A 24,130-nucleotide genomic window follows, 5' to 3' on the forward strand; every position below is an offset into this window, starting at 1 on the left:
TGCTTTTGTAGGGAGGAGTAAGCCAATTCATGCAACGTTGTTTCTAAAAGTATGCATATGTATAGCCAGGCTCCAGCACATGAGACTTTAAATTGAAAATTTCCTAGAATATGTTTCCAAAGTATATAGTTTATCCAAGTAATCCATTTGTTTAATGCATGGCTCATAACCTACAGACTCATTAATAAAATCAGAGCAGCAGTCAGGGGACAGCTTCCATGTGCCCCAGGGCAAGGTGTGTGTGGGTACTGGGGAGAACAGGCTCTGTACCCTGGGAAGGGGTGGGACCTTGGGTTAAAGCGACAGGGCCAGCCAGCCCTCAGCGCCGCCTGGACCACAGTGCTGCCCCCCATCCAGCCTCAGAGCAGCACAGAATGGTGCTCTGGCAACAATTTAAAGGGCCCAGGGCTCTGGCCATCACTGCTGTTGCAGTAAGAGTGGTGGTAGCCTGGAGCCCTAGACCATTTTGAATTGCTGGGTTCTGGGGTAATTGCCCCTTTGACCCCCACCATTGGTGGCCTGGCATTAGTACTTTTTCTTTAGGAGTGGCCATGCTGTACAGACAAGACTTTGGTTGTCTTTAGAGCACAGTGGAATGAGGCCAGATATGGAAGTGCATTGATAAGCACCCTTTCTGTGAAGTCAGGAGAATTTGGAGAATGTAGACTCATTTGTCTGTCTTGCTGCGAACTTATAGCAACTAGCTAAGGTACAGTCTATGAAGGCGGAGGAAGAGGATGGGATCAACCATCCCTCCACCGGCTCACATGAAATGATTTAGTGAAAACTGTGAGTGGGGAACTTCATAGATATTTGTTCTCCAGTGATGGAGATTTCATAACATCTCTTGCAGTGCTTAACCACCATGACCGTCAAGAAGTTAGGAAGTCTTCTAATACCTTCCACTCTTACTTTTTGTGGCTCTTGTTTCCTTTATCAGTATCTATTTACAGAGATTGGTTTGAAGAGCAATACAAACATCATACGTCCTGTGCTAAAAAGTAGACTAAAGTAGCCTTAATCTGGAATGAGTTTACTTTACCACACAAGGCTGGGGCTACGTCTACACTAGCCAAAAACTTCGAAATGGCCATTTGCATGGCCATTTCGAAGTTTTTGGCTAGTGTAGACATGGCCTGGAAGTTTTTCCTTATGTCTAACTTAAACCTTCCTTGCTGCAATTTAAGCCCAATCCTTCTTGTCCTATCACCACGGGATAAAGAGAACAATTTTTCTCCCTCCTTCTTGTAACAAAACCTTTTAGGTCTCCTCTCAGTCTTCTCTTTCCAGACTAAACAAACCTATTTCTTTCAATCTTCCCTTATAGGTCATGTTTTCTAGCCCTTTAATCATGGTTAATACTCTCTGGACCTTCTGGAATTTGTCCACATCTTTCCTGAACTGTGATGCCTGGAATTAGAGACAGTACTCTTACTGGCGAAGTACAGCAGAAGAATTAGTTCTTGTGTTTTGCTTACAAAACCGTTAATGCAGCTCAGAATAATATTTGCTATTTTTTTAGATTGATAGATAACTATGTAATATAAATATAGAATACATGGCTCAATGCCCTCCTCCAGAAACTGGCACCCCTAGTCCCTGCTCTGACCCATTCTCCCTCTCCTTCCCGAGAGCAGGCATCCCCAACTCCCTCCACCCTCTCTAACCCAATGCCTGTGACTCACTGGAGCTGCCGTCACACACTTCTCCCTCCAGGGGCTGGGGCAGATGTACATTACGGTGGTGAGCAGTCCTGTCCTGTGGCTCTGAGTAGGAGCTTCATTTCAATTATCAAAGAACTGCATCCAGATTGAGAGCTGCAGGTTGTCCAAGGTGCTTGGTACTGCCATGAGCTCAGGGCCTGAACTTGATGACCTCTCGAGGTTCGTTCCAATTTTTGGATTCCAGGGTTGTTGGATTATTTTGTGTTAGACGTAGGACCTGATCTGTACAGTCATGTTAATTAAAGTGTAAACACGTGTTTATAATCTCAGTGAATCTCAGTGAAGTTCTCAATCCAAAACTCAGTCTGTAACAAGCTTTCAGCCAACTCATAGCAATATTAATATTTTGAAAGAAGACTGCAGAGTCTGCAAGGGGCTACTTTGCATAAGGTAATCGACAGTTTTAATACAGTATATTTTCTAAGTAACTACTGTATATTAGACATGAAAGAATCTCTCCCACCTATTGAGTGAATAATACATGTTTCAGAAAGCTACCATCAACAGCCAATTTGTAAACTATACATATTACTGAAACCTCTAAAGGGTGAGAAACAATGTTATCATAAATCCCTTAATAATGGTTTCTACAGGAAGAATCCCTAGAGATATCTGTAGAGTAGAAGACAGATCCCATGCATCATGGTAAGTGTTTTAAATGCCAGCCAGTTTCGAAGATGAATTATATAGCCTAAGAATGAAATAAAGTGGAATTCCGTACTTGCTCACTGTTATATGTGAATGAATATGTAAATTGAGGTTCATTCCAGTTATATTCAGAGGTGTTTTACTCAAAGTACAAACTGCTGTTCTCTTTTGCTTGTGCATCAAGTTCAGTATATGCTTTGATCATAGAACAATATAGGTGCCTCGCATGTTTTTTCGTACAGTTTACAAGAATAAATTATCAGAGTTTCTCAGCATTTCTTAACATCATATTTCTGACTATAAAATGTATTTTTAAGAGATGATGAAATAAAATATCCAGGGGGAAATGGCATTTTTCAGTAATGTTGGGGAAATGTAAAGACTCATTGTGTGATCCAGGCCAAATACTTTTACAAAGATTTCCCACAGTGTTAGCTGATCTTTTCATTCAGGCTGTGGCCACACTTGGCCAAAACTTCGAAATGGCCATGCAAATATTCAGCGCCTCATTAGCATTAGGACACTTCCTGCCATGGCGTTTTGAAAGCGCCACTTTCGAACGCTCCTAGCTTGGCACGGCTACATGAGGGTCCTTTTCGAAAGGACCCCACACCTTTCAAAATCCCCTTATTCCTCTCAGCAGAGGGGAATAAGGGGATTTCAGAAAGTGCAGGCTACTTTCTAAAAGAACTCCAGTGTAGCCATGTCAAGCCGTGCAAGTTTGCAAGTGGTGCTTTCGAAGTGCCGCAGCCGGAAGCATCCTAATGCTACTGAGGCGCTGAATATTCAATTCCATGCCCCATTAGTAACCTTCAAAATGGCCATTTGCATGGCCATTTCGAAGTTTTGGCCAAGTGTGGCCACAGCCTCAGAGAGTAACAGGCATCCAGGTGAGATTGTGGAGATATTTTGTTGTGTTTAGCAGATTGCGCAAGCAGGTATGAACAGCAGGTGGAATTCTTCTTTTTTCCAATTCCTAAATTAATAGATTTTGAAAGGCAAATCCCCATTAATGACACTCATGCTACATTTCAAAGGAAGACTAACCGAATTATGTCTATTTGCTTCGTACTAAGAGAGAGTTTTTCCCTGTGCATAAATAATTAATTTGCAGACTGTTGAAATGGTCTGCAGTTCAAAGAGAGAAACAGAATGACTGTATTTGATAGGATATCAATTTTAGTATACCTCTCGATAATGTGTGAATAAATAGGATCACTATTTTTTACTGTATAACTATCATGGCTATAATTTAACATCCCAAATTAAGTAAACTAAGTTATTTGTGGTTATTTTAACCCATAAATACTATTTGACAAAGAACCAGCAAGATGGGTATTTCAGACCAAGTATTAGCATTAATGACGGCAACAATTAATGGAGGTCGGCTACTGTTTGGCAAGTAGTAAATCCTTTTTCAGGCCAACACCCATTTTACTTGAATATTCCCAGAATTGTAAAGTCAAATGAGAAAAAATAATGGGTTATTTGAAAAGAAGGTGGACTTTTCACACTTTTGTGTTTTGTCCACATCCCATGAACCAAGATCATCCCCACCCATAGAAAAATCCAGTGGAAATTCAAAGGTATCTTTTTTTTAGGATTCCTGCTTGCACTAGCGTGAGTACCTGCAGGCCCAGAATCAGTATATAAAATACTTGATACCAGATTAAGTGCCTGCTATTCAGGACACACATTAAGCATGTGTTTATTTTAAGCTTAAAGTTAAGAACATAGTTGTGCCTTCAATAGTGGATATATAAATTAAGAGGGAGGGGGGGAGAGAATAAAAGAAAATGAGAAGGGAAGGGAGAGAGAGAGAGCGTGTGTGTGTATGTCTGTGTGTGTTTGAAGCACTTAAGAATTGATGTGTTCCAAAATATATTTCATTTTGAATGATACTCTTGCCTTCTTATTCCACAACAAATCAATATGAAATTCTGTGAATGTAATCAAAAGCCATGTATTTTTAAGCATAAAAACATGCTTTTCCCTTTCTCAGATTTTTACCAGTTCTAGTTACTCTGTAACATCAGTTATTCCTCTAAATATCATAAATCCATTGTAGCCACAACTTGGCTTTTTTCCCCTTTCCAGAAAAGTACTGATTTTGGTTATTCCTGGAACTTTTTGGCCAGAATTGCCTTTAAGTGATTGGTGAAGAGCTTTTACAGTGCCTCAAGTCATCATAATTTGTGTTATAATGTGTCACAGTTCAGGGCAACTGCATTTCTTTCCCCCAACCTCCCTCCACCCCCACGGGCTGCCAAAAGCTCCCACTTTTAGACTCCCAGCTGTCACCTCTCTTGGGTGAAGACATGTGTCTCTCTCCCTCCTTACTGAGTTTTTTTCAGGCTGCTCAGTTCCCTCCCTCTGCCCCCCCATATATTGTAATATTCCCACAGGCCAGCATCTGTACTTTGCTTAAGTTCTCACAACTATGAACAACATAATTTCCAGCAGTTACAAGTTCCTACATAGCTCTTTCTAATCTAGCACATTTATTCATAAGATGAAATCATTACAGGCAAAAATATTGAAAGCAATGAAGTAAAGAACATAGACACGTTTATAAGCTTATCAGAGATCACCTGAACTCCAGCAAAGGCAGGAGTCAGTTCTTTAAACCCCAACATGGGGATTTTCTGTGGTTTCATGTTTATAACCATTGTAGCTCAAAACATGCACCCACATGAATACATCCTGGGCCTTTTATCTCCAGACTCCAGGAACAGGTTAATCAGCAGACAGTAGTCCTCTCCTCAGGGCAAAGCTTCCAAGGCTGTGTCTTGCGTAGCTGGAGATGTGCATTTGAATTCAACCCTTGCTGGAGATTCCTCAGGCAAATGTCCTAAAGTCCCTTCTTGATTGACCCATTGTTCAATATTGTCCTTTGAAGTCCATACTACTTTACGGCTTTCAATATTGCCCAAACTTTGCATTTACTACATAGATATACATCCTTGAAAAATCACACTGGATTAAGTTTACAGCAGAAAATTGTTGTATTTGTCACCAAGTGTAACATTAGTATTCACGACACCATTTATAAAGTAAGGAGAATTAATGGAGCAGACATCATCAGGACAATCTGGAAAACACCAAGGACAGAAAAGGACCATGGATTTATAGGATTTAATAATCTGATGAAGATTTTGAGATGGTACAGGATATATTAAATTCCCATGTGGGGATTTGAAGCCCTATGTCTCTTCCTAACCTAAAAAACATCATCCTGCTATTCAGTCAACATTTAACAGAAAATAGTCTAGTTGAAAAACATGAAAAGAATCTAGTTGAAAATATGTATTGTATTTCTATGACTTGTTGAGACTATGTTGTTGTTAGGACTGTTTGTAGTTAACCCGGGCAATAATATCTTTTTTCATTCCATTCAAATTTGCTCATATAAAAGTAAAAAGGCTCCTTCTGTTTGTTTTGCAGATAGTGGCTTGTTCAGAATGCACAGTCATGCCTTAATTCTAAATCTGAATAGTAAGAATCTTCCTCACTGTGTAATAAACATAAACAGATGGTGTACTTTCTTTATTCTACAGTATACCTCTTCTTAAAGAGAAATAATTTGTGGCCTATGATTCATTTTTATACTCTTCCAAGAAAAGAAGGAAGCATGCAGTATACAATTTGTGGTCCAAACATATTTATTTTTATGTTACTGTAAGCAGAAGCTTACAATAATTTGATCAAGGGTGGCTCAATTCCTGCAGCATCAATCCACCATGTAGGAGAGACAAGCTGGTAGACTCCAGTGTTTGCCATAGGCTATTGGATATTTGGAAGATATGGAGTATTTTGTGGGACATAATATTGTTTTCTGAGCCTTCATAGTTGTGACAGGTTGGATCACAGAAATCGCCTTGGGGTTGTCCCCTGATGTTCTGATCAAGCCACTGATGCCCACCTCTACCACCACCCGTCCTGTGGGGCCTGACATAACCAACCAAGGGAAAGAGTTGGGCTTACCATCCCCCTGCAGAGCAACACAGACACTGAACCCGGTCAGCCCTGGGAGGATTCAGCTATAAGGCCCAGAGCTCCCACTTTTAGATTCCCATCTGTCCCCTCTCTTGGGTGGAGATGTCTCTTTCTCTCCTTACTGACATCTTTCCAGACCAGGGGTCTGCATCTGTGGCCCCGGAGACACATGAGGCTCTTTAAGGACTTCCTTGTGGTTCCCAATGCTATAATTGCAAAGTAAAAATAAAAAAAGAGAGCAAAAAAAGCCTTCCTGATTATTTTTGATATTTCAGTGAATGTCTAAAAGCCCAACAATGAACAAATCATATCTAAATTGCAAACAATATGTGATCTCGAAACATTGGATAACTTCCCCTTTAATATGTGCAGTCCATTGCAGGGTATGTGTGTGCACTGTTCTTAAAAGAGTGTTTACAAAAAGTATGGTCTGACATTACTAATCACGAACCATCTTGTGTTCACATGCATTGCTTTTGGTTGCTAACCTCTGTGCCAGTGTGTGTAGTTCCCAGTGTATATTGTGATATTCCAACTGGCCAGCATCTGTACATGCTTAACTTTTTACAGCTATGAACAACATAATTACCAGCAGTTACAAGTTATCACATAGCTCTTTCTAAGCAAGCATATTTATTCAAAAGGTGAAAGCATTACAGAAAAGAGTACTGAAAAAAATGAAGTAACGTCCACACATGTTAATAAGCTTACCAGAGATCACTGGAACTCCAACCAAGGCTCCAGAAGGAGTCCATTCTTTAAACCCCACCAAGGGGATTATCTGTGGTTTCAAATTCATAACAATTTTAGGGCTAGTGTCCCTAGGAGAAAGATGCCAAAATGTCTTGTGTCTCTCCCGCTTCACTGAACAAGTTTTAAAAGCAGGAAGCACTCATGCTGTGCCTCCCTTCCTGTGGACATCCTGTCCCCTGCTGATTTGTATGTAAATGAAGTCTCCTTTGTTTGCATTGCACAGTGCTGCCTGCTCTTCTGCCTGGGGAGAAAATCTGTTTTTCCTTGGCTGATTTCACACTTTAAACCATAATAACACTGATTATTCATTATTCTCCATATAGCGTTAATGCATACAGTTCACGATCTTAATCACCAGTGTATCGTTAGTTTCCATAAAAGGCCTTATTCTATACAATTTTACAATAAAGTACAATTGGTTGATTCAGTTACTTTTCATTTGAGGTTCTGTCTCTTTCAGGATGCTGTGTACTAGCTGGTAACTTTGTTTACCTTTTCGGTACATGCACTTTCATTGTCTCTGACAGTAAGGCTGGTCAGACAAACAAATGCACATTGCTTTGTCCAAGGTAGACTGGGCCTTATCTATTGCTTGCCAAATAAATTTTTGGAAGCTAATTCTAACATGTATTCTAAACATATGCCATACAAGAACATTAGCTATTAGGCTGGGTCTACATGAGTGGGTTCGAAAGATGCTAATGAGGCACTGCCATGAATATGCAGTGCCTCATTAGCATAATGGTGGCCGTGGTGATTCGAAAATGTGGCTTTCAAATTGCATGCCACCCTGGAGACGGGGACCTTCTGAAAGGACCCCCCCCCAGTTTTCAAAAGCGCTTTCTTCCTATCTGGTGTTAGGAAGAAGGGGCTTTCGAAAACTGGGGGGGGTCCTTTCGGAAGGTCCCCATCTCCACGGGTGGTGCGCTATTCAAAAGCCACACTTTCGAATCGCCGCGGCTGCCCTTATGCTAATGAGGTGCTGCATATTCATGGCAGCACCTCATTAGCATCTTTTGAACGCGCTCATTAACATGCCCCTTCCAAAAGGAAGGGGCTCGTGTAGACACAGGATTAGTGAGTTAAAATGTGCTAGCTTAGATAACACCAGTTTTATACAGACTGATAATATTGCAGGAGATGTAGTCACTATCTCAGCTCTGACAAGAACTGCTGACACAAAGCAATGAACTTCCCATGGGCTTCAGTTTGATGACTGTTTTTGCTGACATAACAGGAGCTTATGAATCAGATTGAATGCTAACAAAAGTATACATGCGACCACAGCCTAAGTCAACATCCTCCTAAAGAAAGGGAGAGTGTTATAGATGAACTAACTCACGTATGAGCCAAAATCTTAACCTTTTGGCTTGTTGGTTTGAAAACCTGCTGCTGAGTATAGTTTTTATCTTCACACCTTCCTGAATGTCTTTTATCTTTTGCTGAAATCTATCTGGGGTTCTCAGTAAGGCTGATTATTTGACAGTTTTTTGAACAGAGACCATTGCTTCTGAACAAATGCCTCAATATGAAAGCATCAGTGGTGTGCCCTTTATTCAAAGACATGGCATGGAGATTAGGGTCTTTTGCTTTAGGGAAAGTTTGTATAAAGATCATTAAAGTATCTCAGCTCTTTTGGCCTCATAAAATTCAAAACTGCCTAATAGAAATTATGGATTAAATTTATTATTTTAACCTTGAGTGCGTGTAAAGTCCAAAAAGAAAAAAGAAAATTACCAGCAAAATCAAGTTGACCAATGTGTTTCATTGCGATTCCAGAGTCATTTTTCTCCATTGATTACCACTTCATGGGAATCATTTAATCTTATGTTAATAACCTAGTCTACGTTGTTCACCAATACGAAGACTCCAGTAACTACCTTTAACTAAACATTCCAGTTTCGCCATTCAGTTCCAGCACTGAACACTTCACTCGTACAATATAGGTTGGACCTCTCTGGTCTGGCTCCCTTGGCACCTGACCACTCCTGAATGAAGAAGTTTGCCAGCCCAGTGGAGGTCAGTGCTGACCCCTTTGCTGCCAGCCTCCAGGCTGTTCTGGGTGTGCCACTGACCTCCTGGCCACTGGGCTCCCCTCCTGGCTTCTGGCCCCCCACTTCCAGGCCCTTCTCAGAGCCACTGACCCCCTGCCGGCCTCAGCCACTGGGCTTATCTCCTGGTCTTGGCCAGGCTGTCTGCCGTGAGCTGCTGGCGCCTGGCCACTAGCCTCTCTGCCACCAGACTCTCAGCTGGCCCACATTCTCAGGTGCCAGGGCTCTCTGGTATGGCAGTATCTATGGTCTTGCTGGACCAGAGAGTCCCAGCCCAGAGAAGTGTATTCCATATTTAGTTTCATTAACACTTGTCTATATGTACTGGAATGCCACATTCTCCAGCTTAAACTTCTGCAACATGAAATTTGAGTGACTTATGCTGAGTATAATGGATCTGACATTTTTCTTGGGTGTTACCTTAAAAAGAGGAAGTTAATAAATGGCTTAGGAAGGACCTTATCAACTAGCTAGGGATTTAAATTGCTATCATACCTCTTTTTGCAAATGACAGTTATGGAAAAAAGGGAACCATTTAATGGTCCAGATCCTTATTGGAGCCAAACTCTGAACCTTTTGAAGTTCTTATATCGCTATTATTATTCTTTCTCTATGTGGAACACCTACCCTGATAAGAAAGTTGACTGACAAAAGCAGCAATTTGAAAGTAATTTTAATTCATTTTATCAGAAACATATTTTTTTCTGTCTGGGAATTATTTGTAGGCTGTAAGGAAAAAAAAAGTAAAGGCAAGAATGTACTGCAAATCCAAAACTGCTGGTCAAACCTGGTTTTAAATCTACAATACAAATGGATCAGAAAAATATATTTAAATAATTAGGAATGATTTTCTCTTATTAGCAGCGTAGATGCTATTTAAAGAACAGGCATTGGGTGTACTGTGTCAGTAGGGTGTTATAGTTTGTTCCCTTAAGAGCAGGGCAGTCTGGGAATTCTCTCCAGAATGTGAATTACCAAATATATGTCATTCTGGAACAGTCCCAGATAGAAGGAGGACTGGCTGGCACTGAAGTAATGAGACATAGGGCATAATAAAGGGGGCCCGTTTTGGGGGTATGAGTTGTGAGTATGAGTTCTTTATTATCATTTCTCCTGTTGTTGATAATGCATTGGGATTTATCTTTCCTTGAAATTCTTAGGTACTAACCTCTGCATTCCAGATAATCCAGGGATGGAGTACAATGTTTTTTATTAGGTGGCATAGTAAGAATAAAACATCTTTGCCTACTGAGGAGTACAGTGATTTACAAAGCGGGGCACAGAGCAGGCAGATAGTGTTGATACTGTGTTGGAAGATAGTTATCAAATCAGTCTTGCTGAATGTCATCAGGAGAATGGAAATTAAGAGAATCTATCTAGCAAATAGGTCAATACCACAATTAACCTCTCCTCCTATAGCTTGTAAGGCAGGTATTTTAGACAAAGCAAGACAATAAATCTTGGAAAACTCAAATTGATTCTATTTTTGGTACTTGTAAATTGAGAACAGTGCACAAATAAGATTAAAGCTTAATCACCAGTAATAAAATATTTGCCCCAATTGCCAGAGGGTGATGGTAATATTTTTAATAATCTTCTTTTCTAGAAAACATTTACTATGGCACTCAGCCTTGAAAATATATTAGATAGAAAGTTCTATTAGATTCATCCAGGTCTTTATCACAGGAAAATCAAAGAGCTTACTGTGCCTTTCTTGTACTAGTCCAATATCAAAGTTAGAGACAATATACTTGTAGTTTCTAGAGCTGGTTAAAACTGTAGCACTTTCTTCCATCAGCAAATGCCATTTTACTGAAATTCAAATTATTTGTAAGAATATGCTAATTGTAACACAATTATATTGAGAAGGTTGCTTATCTCCTGGATATGCATAGCAGGGAGAGGAAGGCAGAGAGAAGATGACCTGTTTTGGTAGATTACTTAATGATTTAAAAGAAATAGCCATACATTGCCTGCAGAAACGTTAGGTAGATAGGAAGAGAAATATCTTGTGTAACCAATAAATATGTATGTAGAAAAAATATGATATAAATAAGTATGGACTAATGGATAACATCCTTACAGTAAATTTCTCAGTGCTATATTATTACATACCTTTTATGTATTTAACAAGGAGAATTTCCATTGATGTTAGAACATCAGAGCATTTTCAAAATATGCAACAGACATTAACACTATGGATAAGAACGTTGTAGCTCTGGTAGGACAGAAGAACTCAGTTTTTGAAAGGTGCAGTTGGTAGGTTGATGAGGGAAATCCTTAATACATAATAAGTAAACATCAGCTAAGGACATCTCAGTAACAGTATTCATTTCTTCCAAAATGATATGGAACAAGCCTTAAAGTTGTCTTCTAAACAGCCCACAAAAACTTTAGATAGATGTTCCAGATAACATTATAGAATCTAATTTACAAATAAGAGACCAAGTATGCAGATAAGTTTTAAATTAAACTAAATGCCTAAATAATAAAATATGAAACAGAGTCTTAAAAAGAAAGATTGCCCTGCATGCTCTTTGATTGCCTCTGTTCCAGGACTGGAGGGAATACAACAGAGAAGCGACACTGGTATCACAGTAAAACACTGGTTGTCAGAAGAGAGAACAGATAATAATCATGCTACCTGCAATTTTTAAGAGATATTTTCAAAACAGTCCCTGAACCTGGAAAGAAACTTATTTTCCACATTGACTAACAAATGTGAAGCTTGTACAGAATCAGCATATAGCGCTGATGCAGTATGGGTGAAATCTAGATTGTGGTATGGCCCCAAGATACAAGTTATCGGTAAAGCACAAATGAATCATGTTTTTCATAGGAAATTCAGTCTCCAAGGCAAGGAATATAAAGTGCACCATCTAATAACCCCCTCTGCTGCTAACATTTGGAACAGAATTGGTATTGCAGTCTCATAATCTCAGAAGCGCTGGTCCAGAGCAAAGCAATCTGTTTTTTGGGTTTTTTTTTTCCTTTCACTGCCTGCCACCAGCTGTCAGGATTCAGAAACTTACTCAAAGACAGTGTATGAACCCAAGTTCTATAAAAGCTAACATTCAAATTGAAGGTTTGATGTGGAGGATAAGTACATGACAGAATCCTTTATTACGGAAAACCATTGAACTTGCAGAATATGATGCCACTTTTCAGTCCACAGTCCATTAATTTAACTGGTTTTGGTATATTGATTCTTTATTTTCCCATATACAGTATATCTTTCTTCCATCCTCCCCTAACAATTGCCTTCATATTTAATCTATTTTCAGTTGAGGAGCAAGCATATTCATTTCACAGTTTCAAAGGCAAAGTGGCATGTTAGGTAGGTGCTAAAATATAAATGTAGTGCAGGGGAAACCAAAGGGAAATTTAAAAAAAAACAACAAAAATCAATATTCTACAGTTCTATTATAAATTTTATGAAGCTGTAGAGTTATTTGTGACTTGATTTTTGCAATCTGAATGGTTCTACATAATCGTGAATCATGTGCTGGCACTTTGCCTCAAAAGTCAGTTAACATTATTTTCAGGGCAGTAATGCTTAAATTAAATAAGGCTGGCGTATGTAGCAATAACTGGATGTTAAACAGTCACAGAGAGGTAGCTGTGTTAGTCTGTATCTTCACAAAACAGAAAAGCAAAGAAGCAGTCCTGGTGCACTTTAAAGACTAAGAATATAATTTATTAGGTGATGAGCTTTCGTGGGACAGATCCACTTCAGAATTTTCCAGATCTGAAGAAGACTAAGCCACTTGTCAGCTTGAATATGGAATATATGCAGCACATGACTCATGGAAATCTACAGACTTAAAAGAAATTTGCCAAAAATATTCAGCAAATATTTCTAAAATAGAAATAAGAAGAAATGATAAGTTGCTCACTGAATAAATTGGAAAGGAAACAGCGTTGAAGTTCTTTGGATAACTTATTTGCTCACATTAATCAGCACTAGCATGAACCTCTCTGCTAAGGAGGTTTAACAGAGGTTTATGTGAAGACAGAGTAGTACAAGTACAGTAACAAACCAAAGACCTGTAGATATTTATACAACTAAACCCTTGTGATTCTCAGCTAGGGATATTAAGGTGATCATCAGCTTGTTTGACAAGAACATATTTTAACAGTTTTGTAATAGATGAGACTGGACAGTAAGAGAAGAAAACAGTAAAAAATAAATCATGTTCTAAAATAAAATCTAAAAGTTCATTTGATTTCTTCTATCATGTTTTGTACTCATAAGGAGTAATACATTTGGTCCACAGAACACTGGAGGGAAAGCCTGTGTCTGCTCATCTTTTGGGTCACCTTCAGGCAAAACTCATCAATCTCATGCACAATCTCATGCACATGTGACTTAGGCAGCATAGGTAGAAAAATATTTTCAGTTTGGAAAATTCAATTTAAATACAAAATTTCTGAAGTAATAACCAGTATTTCCTCCTTTGCATTTCTTTTCAAATACTGGTCATGTGCTTTAGGCACAAACTACCTGTAGGAGGTACAGATGAAGCTGTCTTTTGTAACCATCGTACCATCAAAATCTGTTACCCTGATAGCTATAGTTTGTATGCAGTACAATGATGACACATAGTCTGTGCTTTGTGCTGTGTTCTGATAATGAGATCTTTTTTTCGTTAAAATATATTGGATCCATCTAACTACTCATCTTCTGTCATCTGCATGACATGATTGTTTCAGGCTATGTAAATTTTAACAAATCTCTTTCAAAATGATTATTTGAAAGTTGGAAAAAGGGGCATTTCTTTTCTAACCCAGATCAGTATCACTTCCTCTCCCCTCACCCACTCACACTCAAGTTTCTATGGTCTAAAGTGTGTAGGACGGAGCTAGGTGACAAACAGTTAAGTAGATTTATAAAGCATATGGCTTCTATTATAGCAGAGCAAAATGTTTGGTCTGGGTGCTGTGGCTGTGGGTAATGCCCATAAGCAAGGGATCAAAAGGAAGTTCTCATAGCTGCATTTTTATCTTCTCTAGTAAACACAAATCAAAATGCAGAGTCTGAAGTGTCCCTGCATGTTTACCAACTTCTCACAATGATGACTGCTATAAGCTCTTTGGAGACATGCTTATAAATTGAAAAACTGTGCAATAGTGAAAATGTATGTGTGAGCAGTGTAGAGCACTGTATATTGAAATCTAGTGGGATTCTAGGTAAATACATTGTTCAGCATATGATCTGCTACATAATAAATACAGTAAATATACTCAGTTTAGTGAAAATGTTGATGTTATTAAGTTCAGTATTTATCCTATTCCAGAGAAAGACTTGATATCTCCATAACTCATTAGTACCAAAGACTTTCCTCCTTTTCAGTGTGGTTTCCGAACTCTTCTACAGATGTGCAAAAATATTAAAAACCTATGAGTGCAGCATTTTCAGGGTTACAAGGTGACATTACTCCAAGAAGTACTCCTTTTCTAATGTGAAATGATGTAATTCACTATCAACGTCCCTAGCATTCCTGACTTACTCTGAAGTAGAGATATCAATCAGTATTCAGGCAGCTTAGACATCACAATGCCTATCAGTTTCTAACTGCTCCTTTATTAATGAACTTGATTTGTTGTAAATTGACAACAGTAGCCTTCTCCATTATAGTCTTGATAGTAAACAGTGGCCTAAAATACAAAAGTTTGCAATACTTCTGAGAAGTAGAAAATCACCAGCTTGAAAGGTCACCATGAAGACCGTGACAATGATGGAAGGAAAGAGCTAGTGAGGTACTGCATGATCTTGTAAGCAGACAAGCTGCTGAAAGGCTAATACATTTTGGAGTGACATTCCAGGTGGCAGTGTACCTCACTTGGGAAACATGACCCACATTCTGCAGGGTTAGGTGGGGCTACCCTATTATAAGTCTTAAATGTCTTGAACAAGACAAGTCCATCAGTGTTGATGTCAATGGAGTTGTAAAAATAAATTATTTAAATGAAGAATGGTCGTGTTCAATGACGACTAAGGCTCTGTCTCTTTCCCAGAGTTTCCTCCCCCGGACACCCAAGATTTGATAAGCAGTATATATAGTACAAATCGTGGACAGGGTCATGATTTTGTTTTGGTTTGTTTTTGCCCAAGACCTATCCATGATTAAATCGTAGCCTTAATAATAATTTTTGTATTTAGCATTTTCAGCCAGTCATCTTCAGGGACCTGCTTTTGGAACATTCATGAAACTTCATAGTTTCTCCCAGGTGATTCGTGTGACAAAGTCGGTCTTATTCCTGGGCCTCTGACATCTATGCAGTCCACTGGACTCACTTAAGGGCCCAGTTCCCCTTGCTGAGGTGAGGGGTGGTCTGGGGGGAACCCAGCCCCTGCCCACTCATGCCGGGTTCTGGCCCAGGGGACCCTATGTGACTGCTAGTGGGAAGGGCTGACTCCCTTAGCCCTTGGTGTAGGTATTATCTCTATACTCATTTTATAAATGGCTAAATTAAAGCACATAAGACCAGATCCATAAAGGGATTTAGTCATCTAAATCCTAAATTTAGACTTATAAACATTAAGGCCAGAAGGGATCATCTAGTGAGGCTGCCTGCACCTGTCAGGCAACAGAACCCAACCGCAGATACCAACTCCTGTAAGAGACCTGTAGATTTAGGTACCACTGCAATCCATAAATCCCCAGTTCAACAGCTACCTAACCCTGTAGGTGCTTAAAATTACTATGCACTTAACTTTTACTGTAAATGTCCCTTCTGCACCTAAATTTCTGCTGGTGGGGCATGTGCACTGCTGCCTCAGGCAGGTACCCAGAGATCTATCTCATGCCTAAGCCCCAGCATAATCCTCAAAGCAGGTGAAGAACAAGCAGTGAAATTCCTGGCTTGCCTGCGGTCCCTGATCTGGTGGGTGTGCTCTGATTCCACTGAACTCTGCACAGAACAATGGAGGTGTTTAAGTGTAGCAGAAGAGAAATGGATATGATGCTGCCAAACCAGATGCCAGATCATGCCAAAGCCTCTATGTCTCAAGTGAACACTAGTAAATACACAGCTGGGGTTAGCATAGCTGTGTGTTAGCACTGTTAAAATAGGTACCAGAGCTATGAAAACGGCTTAGCATTTTATACATGCTTGTGAGTTGCTGCCTGTATTAATCTCACTTCTATATCTTTGTCCCATATTGCAAGGTAATATTTGAGCATTAGTACGTTAGTATTATATGACTAACTCATTGGACAGGAAAGAGATGTGAATTGGTGTGAAAAGCTGTCTTCCAAAACAAAGTTGCCAGGTCAGGAAAGTCCCATCAACACCAGAAGAACTTTGGTGGAACATCAGAGAACTATGTTCTCCCCTAAGCCTAACTACCCCCAGCCCCTGTCCTTGAATTCACATGCAAGTGACTTTCTCTTATCCACTAACATTGCAACTTGAAGCAGAAAAGGGCAGGAGTAAAAAGCTTCAAGAAGGAGAAACTGTATCTCTGTGCTGCTTGAATTCTTGAGGGCAAGATTTTCTAGACATAAGCAAGAGATCCTGTGTTTAGCTTGGGCTGATTCTGAGGGTCATGTGTAACTTGCTTTTTAGAGAAGCTTCTATTACTTTTTGAACCTTAAGTAACTGGGGTGTGTATGTTTATCTGAATTAACTTTGTAAATTGCTCTTATTTCCTTTCCCTAGTTAATACATTTTCAGATAGTTTATTGTAAGGTTGACTTTTTTATTGCCGGATTGGCTTTTAGCATTGTCTTTGGTGTGAGTGAGAATGACTTTGTTTCAGTTGCTGAACATTGCAGTGCCTAAATCCCTTTGTGGTTGTGTGTCAGAGAGGTTAATGATTTGCTCAGGTTCACACAGCGAGTCAATGGCAAAGGTGAAATTAGAACCCAAATGTTCCAGCCTCCCCAGTTCTTTCTTCTAATGGTCAGGATTGCCCTGAATAACCACATTATTTTAAACGTTGTAACTCAATTTAGTATTTATGTGCAGCATGTGTGGATGATAATTGAGGAGTATTCTGGATAAAGTGGAGATTACGGTAATCCACCTCTACTAAGGATGGTTAAAATTTTGCTATAGTTACTTTTAGTAAAAGTCACAGATAGGTCACAGACAATACAAATGCATACAAGCCTGTGACCTGTCCCAACCTTTTACTAAAACAACTGTGACAAAATGGGGGTGGGGGCAGCACCCATCACTACTGGAACGCTAGGTTACCTGAGACACCTGTGCTGGGTCAGAGAGGCCCCCACCGCCTTCCCCCACATGCACCATCAGTGGTGGTTGACAGTGTTGTGTTTCCCTGGCACCCATAGTGGCTGGGAGCCTAATGGAGTGCCCCACCAAGGCTCAGAGCTCTGGGGCTGAGAGCTGGGAGTTGCAGCAGGCCTATTGCCCATAGTAGCTAAGACCTCTGAGGTCCCTGCTAGTTCAAAACTGCAGCCCAAGCATTCCAGGGTTAAAGCACAAAATGTCACAGGGGTCTCTGGAAGTCACAGCTTTTGTAACTTCCGTGACCTTTGTGACATAATTTTATAGGTGATAACTTTTAAGTGATAATTCAGAGTCAAGACCAGTGGCCAACAGATTATATGCTCTGTGTATGAATAAGTCCACATATGACTCAGACAGTAGATTTAGAGCCAGATTTCATCCTTCACTCCAGCCAAATTTGTGCCACTCATCAGGGAGTCCCTGGTTGATCTTGAGAAGGTGCAGTTGGTCTCTATGGCACTGTCTTATTGGAGCAGGGCCATGCCAACAGCACAGTTGATGAAGACTCTGACCCCCTGTTTTTGCAGTTGCATGGAGAAGCCCATGGGAAGGAAGGTAGGTTATATGGAAAGTAAATGGATCCTTTTACGTGTGCTCGTTTACAGCTGTGGAAAGTATCCTCATTTAAGCTAGTGTAAGTGAGAGAATTTGGCCACCATTTTGTGCATTAGTGAACAGCCAAAATTTACATAATGGTTTTATTAAAATGCACCACAAAATTTGATTTTTAATTTTGATAGCATTTTCCATACTGGTTATACTTCACGGTGCTTTACTAGATTAAATCCTTCAGATGCAAAATTAAAATACAAAGTAAGACAAAAGGAAGAGAAAAATGGAGGTAGGCACCCAAGGAGAAAATATTCTGAAAAACAAGTGGAAGCGTCCATGAAGCAGAGATACAGAAAGGCAGGGGCAACAGAAGAACACAGGTTTTCATTGAATCTGGTCAGAAGAACCATTTTCCGTCAGAGGATGCTGTTCCATGAAAATCTAAATGTTGGTTAGTATGACTGGCATTTTTCTTAAGAGCTGCCAAATTCCCACAACTCCCAATGGGCCTGAATCTGAAGTCAGTGGAGTCACACTCATATAGGATGAATAGTATGCTTGTGTTTTATCCTGTTTTGCTGCAGGTGTTAAATCAAGTTCTGCAAATTCTCATACAGGACACATGACTATTCCTTACTCATGTAATAGTCCCACTGACTACTGAGTGGCTGAGGCCAGATCCTGCAACCCTTACTCCCTGAGTGTACAAGGAGTCTAACTGCAGTGAAGTCTACTTTTTTGTGTGTGTAGAACTATCTAAATGTAGTGGGCAAGAACCTGATTATTTTGCAGACTGCAAGGGCACGGTAAATGTATGTTGATTTTTGTCCATATTGCACCACAATAAGGTAGCAAAATCTCTGGCAATGTGTGACTCCATCATACAAGGGTGGGGATTTTACAGTTTGAAACGCTGGGCATGAATTTACAGATTATTCCATTAAAATATGTAACATTATTGGCATCTGTTATATAAAAGCCGTGTCTACACGTGCACGCTACTTCAAAGTAGCGGCACTAAGTTCGAAATAGGGCCCGTCACGGCTACACGTGTTAGGTGCTATTTCGATGTTAACATCGACATTAGGCGGCGAGACGTCGAAGCCGCTAGCCCCATGAGGGGATAGGAATAGCGCCCTACTTCAAAGTTGAACGTCGAAGTAGGGCACGTGTAGACGATCCGCGTCCCGCAACATCGAAATAGCGGGGTCCGCCATGGTGGCCATCAGCTGAGGGGTTGAGAGACGCTCTCTCTCCAGCCCCTGCGGGGCTCTATGGTCACCGTGTGCAGCAGCCCTTAGCTCAGGGCTTCTGGCTGCTGCTGCTGCAGCTGGGGATCCATGCTGCATGCACAGGGTCTGCAACCAGTTGTCGGCTCTGTGGATCTTGTGTTGTTTAGTGCAACTGTGTCTGGGAGGGGCCCTTTAACGGAGCGGCTTGCTGTTGAGTCCGCCCTGTGATCCTCTCTGCAGCTGTGCCTGGCACCCTTATTTCGATGTGTGCTACTTTGGCGTGTAGATGTTCCCTCGCAGTGCCTATTTCGATGTGGTGCTGCTCAACGTCGATGTTGAACATCGACGTTGCCAGCCCTGGAGGACATGTAGACGTTATTCATCGAAATAGCCTATTTCGATGTCGCTACATTGAAATAAGCTACTTCGATGTAGGCTTCACGTGTAGACATAGCTAAAGTGTGTCTTGGTGGCTATGAATACCACTGAGACTCCACACTGATTATTTCATTGTGATTTGATTAATGTACTGCAGAGTGAGAATGATATGATAACATGATTAGATAAACCTAGCCACCCTGTAGGCTTTTAAGGCCAAGCTTATTCTTTTGTAATCTTCCCTTAGGACAGGTATTTCAAAACAATCTAACCAGATCAGATTAAGAACTTCTGATTTGCCAAACCAATATATTGTTTTTATTTAATTTAATAGCTTCACTGCCCTGGTTGTGTTGTATTCTGTTGACACAATGAAATTCATGTGAAAAAACACTGGCTTCCTGGGATCCTCAGGTTCAGAAAAGGTGTCTGAAGTGGCTACACAAAGAATCACATGCTGCCTTTATTTATCTCATCATTTTATGTCTTGAGATATGGCCAAGCATGGAATACCCACTGCAGCTGGTCTCTGTGTGACTGGCATTAAATCCTGTTGTTCTGGGTAATTTTATTAGCCTCTTCTAACATATCAACATCTTTAAAGGAGGCAGAACACACTTTGAAGGGTTATTAGGTACCTAAAGATGCAAATAGGTGCCTAGTAGGATTTTTAAAACCATCTAGGCTGCTAATGCCCATTGAAATAATACAGGAGTTAGGCACCTAATATGCTTAGATGCCTCTCAGAGTTATTCTAACTTGCATTTTTAGGTGGCTAAATACCATGAAAATTGGGCCCTAACCCCATAAATTTGTTAGTGCATTGAAATGGGGGTATCTGATGATGCTGGGACTTGTCCAGGCCATATAAAATGTGCCATCAAATACTCTGAAGTATAGGCTGGCAGCTGTGACATTTTCCATTCTCCACAGCCTGTGCTACTGAACTCCGTGCTCCCTAAACTTTGTAACCTGAGCTGCCTTTTGCATGGCTTTGCTCTCAAAACATCCACTGCTGGCCAATTCCCCAGCCTTCGGTAGGCAAATTCATTCCCAGCTAAACCCTTGAGCACTCTCACCAGTCATTCTTGAATTACCTATAGGGAAACACCTGCAAATTCTTAGTCCATACCTTTTTTCCCCAGAAGTGTGTGTCTTGTATTCTCCAGGGCACTACTGAACAAAACAAGCTTATAGAAAGACTGTCATTTCATCAAACAAAAATGATATCTGTTCCAGTTTTTATAGAGAAAATAGAGTGTCCCGCACATTTCAATCCAAGCACACTGGGTAAGGTAAAACAATAAGATAAGTTTATTAACTGCAAAAGATGATTATATATAAAAGTCAGAATTAACTACGGAAAAAATAAGAGTTATGTGCAAACACCTAACTTAATAAGCTAAACGAACTTAAAAGCAAGGGTTTTGTCTCACCATACAATGCTGTAAATGTTGCAGGTTGGACTACTTCCAGCCTAGGACCACTCCCCCTTAATCCAGCTCTTTGAGAGATGTTGATATCATGAGAGGAGAGGTACTTTCTCTCTCTTATAAAGCCTCTCCTCTTCTGAGGATTTCCCCCAGCTGGGGCACCAGCAGCATGTAGTCTCTTGCAAATGTGAGGGCTGTTATGACACAAGAGCTCCCCCAGAACGTTTGTCTTTATTATTTTAAATTGTCCTTGTTCTTTGTTTGGCTATACAAAAGATTGCTGACCTGCAGTGGTGCTTGATATTCCCCAAACAGTGTTGTTTATAACTGCAAAAAGAGGCGCCTTTGGGGAACCCTCAGAAAGTTGTAGAATATCACCTCTGAGGATTGTGTCATGTGTTGACAGTCTCTCTTATCCAGACCCATCAATCATTTTCTTTTATGTAATGTTATAGACACATGTAGGTATGATGCCTCACAATCAGGTCAGGAATTTTGAAATGCTGCTTTTTCCTTGAAGGGGCAGACTGAATAATCCTGTTTGTTGTTGCTGTTTGTTCTATAAAGTTTCCAGTTTTTACTTTCAATTTTGGTTTTAGTTGATTTAGCCTTCAGAAAACATTTGTGCCCTATGTTCCTTAGGAAAGGAAGGCTCCTGTGGAATGTGGCTATGTTTATCTCTTGCTGTTTGGGTACTCATGTCTGCAATAATAAATGTATCCATTTGAAAGGGAGATGACTAAGCTCTTGTTGAATTGTTTCCGGGAATAAAATATTAGTGTTTCTTTCAAAGGGCAGATATTGCTACAGATAGCATTTAATCCAACCAGGGACAAAGTTGTTACCCTTTAACATCACTTACCTTTCTGCTCGCCTCATGGAAATGGGAATAGTGTCTGCTTTAAAGTGTTTCACTTTCTTAAAACATGAAGGCAATTATCTGTACAGGCTTTGAAGTTGCGAGTGATGGCTGAACCTGCTTCATCTTTAAAAACACATTGTTACACTATCGATTTATTATGATTTATTATGCCTTTTAAACCTGAAAATCTGAACTATTTCTTGAAGGGAATCAGGATGCCAGGAATGCAGTGGAGTTTGCAGTGTATCTGGAGACCAGTTTCACACCTGCTTTTGTGTTAAAAATGTAAATGAATGTGATGGTCTCATTTTAATCCCTTGCTGTTGCGCAAATGACCACAACAAAACTTAGCATTGCTTGCGTTCACTTCTCAAAAGAAGTGGAAGTATGGAGTAGCTGAAGATACTGGTGTTTAAGACAGAAGTAAGTTGACATAACAGAATAGGTTCTTATATTTGATATTACCAGCAAAATTGTTGGCTGGGACTGAGCTACACTGATTGATTTCACTGAGGAAACTTTTCATGTTACCTGCCCAAATCATGACTGAAAACTCTTTGAGGCAAGGCCCACCTTTCTGTTCCATTTGTACAATGCCATGGGCAATGGACTCCTGGCCTGAGGTCCCTAGCACAGAGGCAATACAATTTAGAATAATATACTATAATAATATATATAATAATATAAACTACTTATAATGATAAATACTAATGTTTGTGTAAAAAAGTACCAGTAATTCATCAGCACTCAGTAAATTCTTTCCTAATTTAAGGAAAAAGAGATCTCTAGTATAGTCATGGTGAGATACAGCAACCACTGTTGAGCACTTCTATAGAGCTTGGTATCATTGATAATCTGTACAAGCATTGACGAACTATTCTGATGTAATTACTAAGTAATTTGACGGTGAATGTAAGGATGTACAACATGTGCTAAACCCATTGTATTTTCAGTTTGCTTGATCCCTTTAAAGAATGCGTTTTAACATGAATTTGTTTAAAACCTGTGATGCATGTATGCCAGTTGTAGTATTTGTAATCTTTGTTTGACTTTTGTTAATTTCATTGAGCAGTGTCCTCTTTGACCAGTGTGTGCAGAGATGTAATCACAGAGTTACAGGCTAAGTCCCATGGCAGTGAGTCAAAAATTTACCCATGAAACGTTAACATTGCTCTTTCCTCGCCTGAAGTGGAGTAATTGTTTTTGGCTTTGACCAGTAAAATTCCAGGTCTTGGAAATAACATGATTAAAATCATTTATTTTGCATAAAAATAGGAGCAGGACAAAATATTCTAAAGCTCTTCTTTCTTTTATTATTCAGATTTGTGATAAAGAATGGCACTACTACGTCGTCAATGTTGAGTTTCCTGTGGTTACCCTATATATGGACGGCACGACATATGAGCCTTACCTTGTGACAAATGATTGGCCTATTCATCCATCACACATAGCCATGCAGCTAACTGTTGGTGCTTGTTGGCAAGGTAACATGATCAAGAGTGCATAAGCTGAAAGTATTTACATCCCATTTAAGCCATGTATTTTCACATTTGTCTTTCTTTTGGGAAGTGCACCAATAACATATAATTGTGAGGCTGACCGGCAGGTTAATATGCTTCCACTTACATTGGTATAAAATAGAAGTAATCCTCTGCTGTTAATGAAATTTCACAGTGCTAAAACTAGTAGAATTGTGAGCAGAAGCAGGACCTATACATTCTTTATTCAGGTAGTTGGTTTGCATTGTGCATTTACTGAGATGAGATTAATCTTCATTATCTGTTGTCTAGACTATGCTAACCTCCTCCTTTTGCTCTGCACCTTCAAGTCCCTCCAAATATACTCCATAGTCTCAAAATCCTACGCAGCTTACCCTGCTTATATATTAGCCCTGTTTGCCTCCTGCTTCCCTTTTTATGCTGTGCATTCTCAGTCTTCCTTCCTGCCTGTATGCCACTAGTTCTTCTGTCTTTAATTTCACATTTTCTCATGCAGTGGGAACTTCTTCCAGCTGATCGCCTCTAACGTTCACCTCTTTCGCTTAGATTTCCATCTGTTGCCATCGAATTGTACCCAGGAATCTAACTTTATAAAAAAGTGAAAACAACTTCCTAACATGAAATAAATAACGTGTACAGTTTGCTCAACTTAGGGAAAAATTCGTTCCCAAGGGACGTACAGTCTTCCCCCAACTTACGAGGGTAATTCGTTCCTGAAAAACCCCTCTTAGGGCGAATTC

General features: G+C 39.9%; 1 protein-coding gene across 1 annotated transcript in view; it reads left to right on the forward strand.

The window, feature by feature from the left end:
* The window catches only part of CLSTN2 (calsyntenin 2), a 734,144-nt gene that overhangs the window by 651,177 nt on the left and 58,837 nt on the right, over positions 1-24,130 (forward strand). Inside the window, exon 9 of the mRNA XM_075003853.1 lies at positions 23,213-23,375. Within this exon, the coding sequence (XP_074859954.1) occupies positions 23,213-23,375 (163 nt within the window). The remainder of the gene's footprint in view (positions 1-23,212; positions 23,376-24,130) is intronic.

Source organism: Carettochelys insculpta, chromosome 10, assembly GCF_033958435.1.
Source record: "Carettochelys insculpta isolate YL-2023 chromosome 10, ASM3395843v1, whole genome shotgun sequence".
Lineage (NCBI taxonomy): Eukaryota > Metazoa > Chordata > Testudines > Carettochelyidae > Carettochelys > Carettochelys insculpta.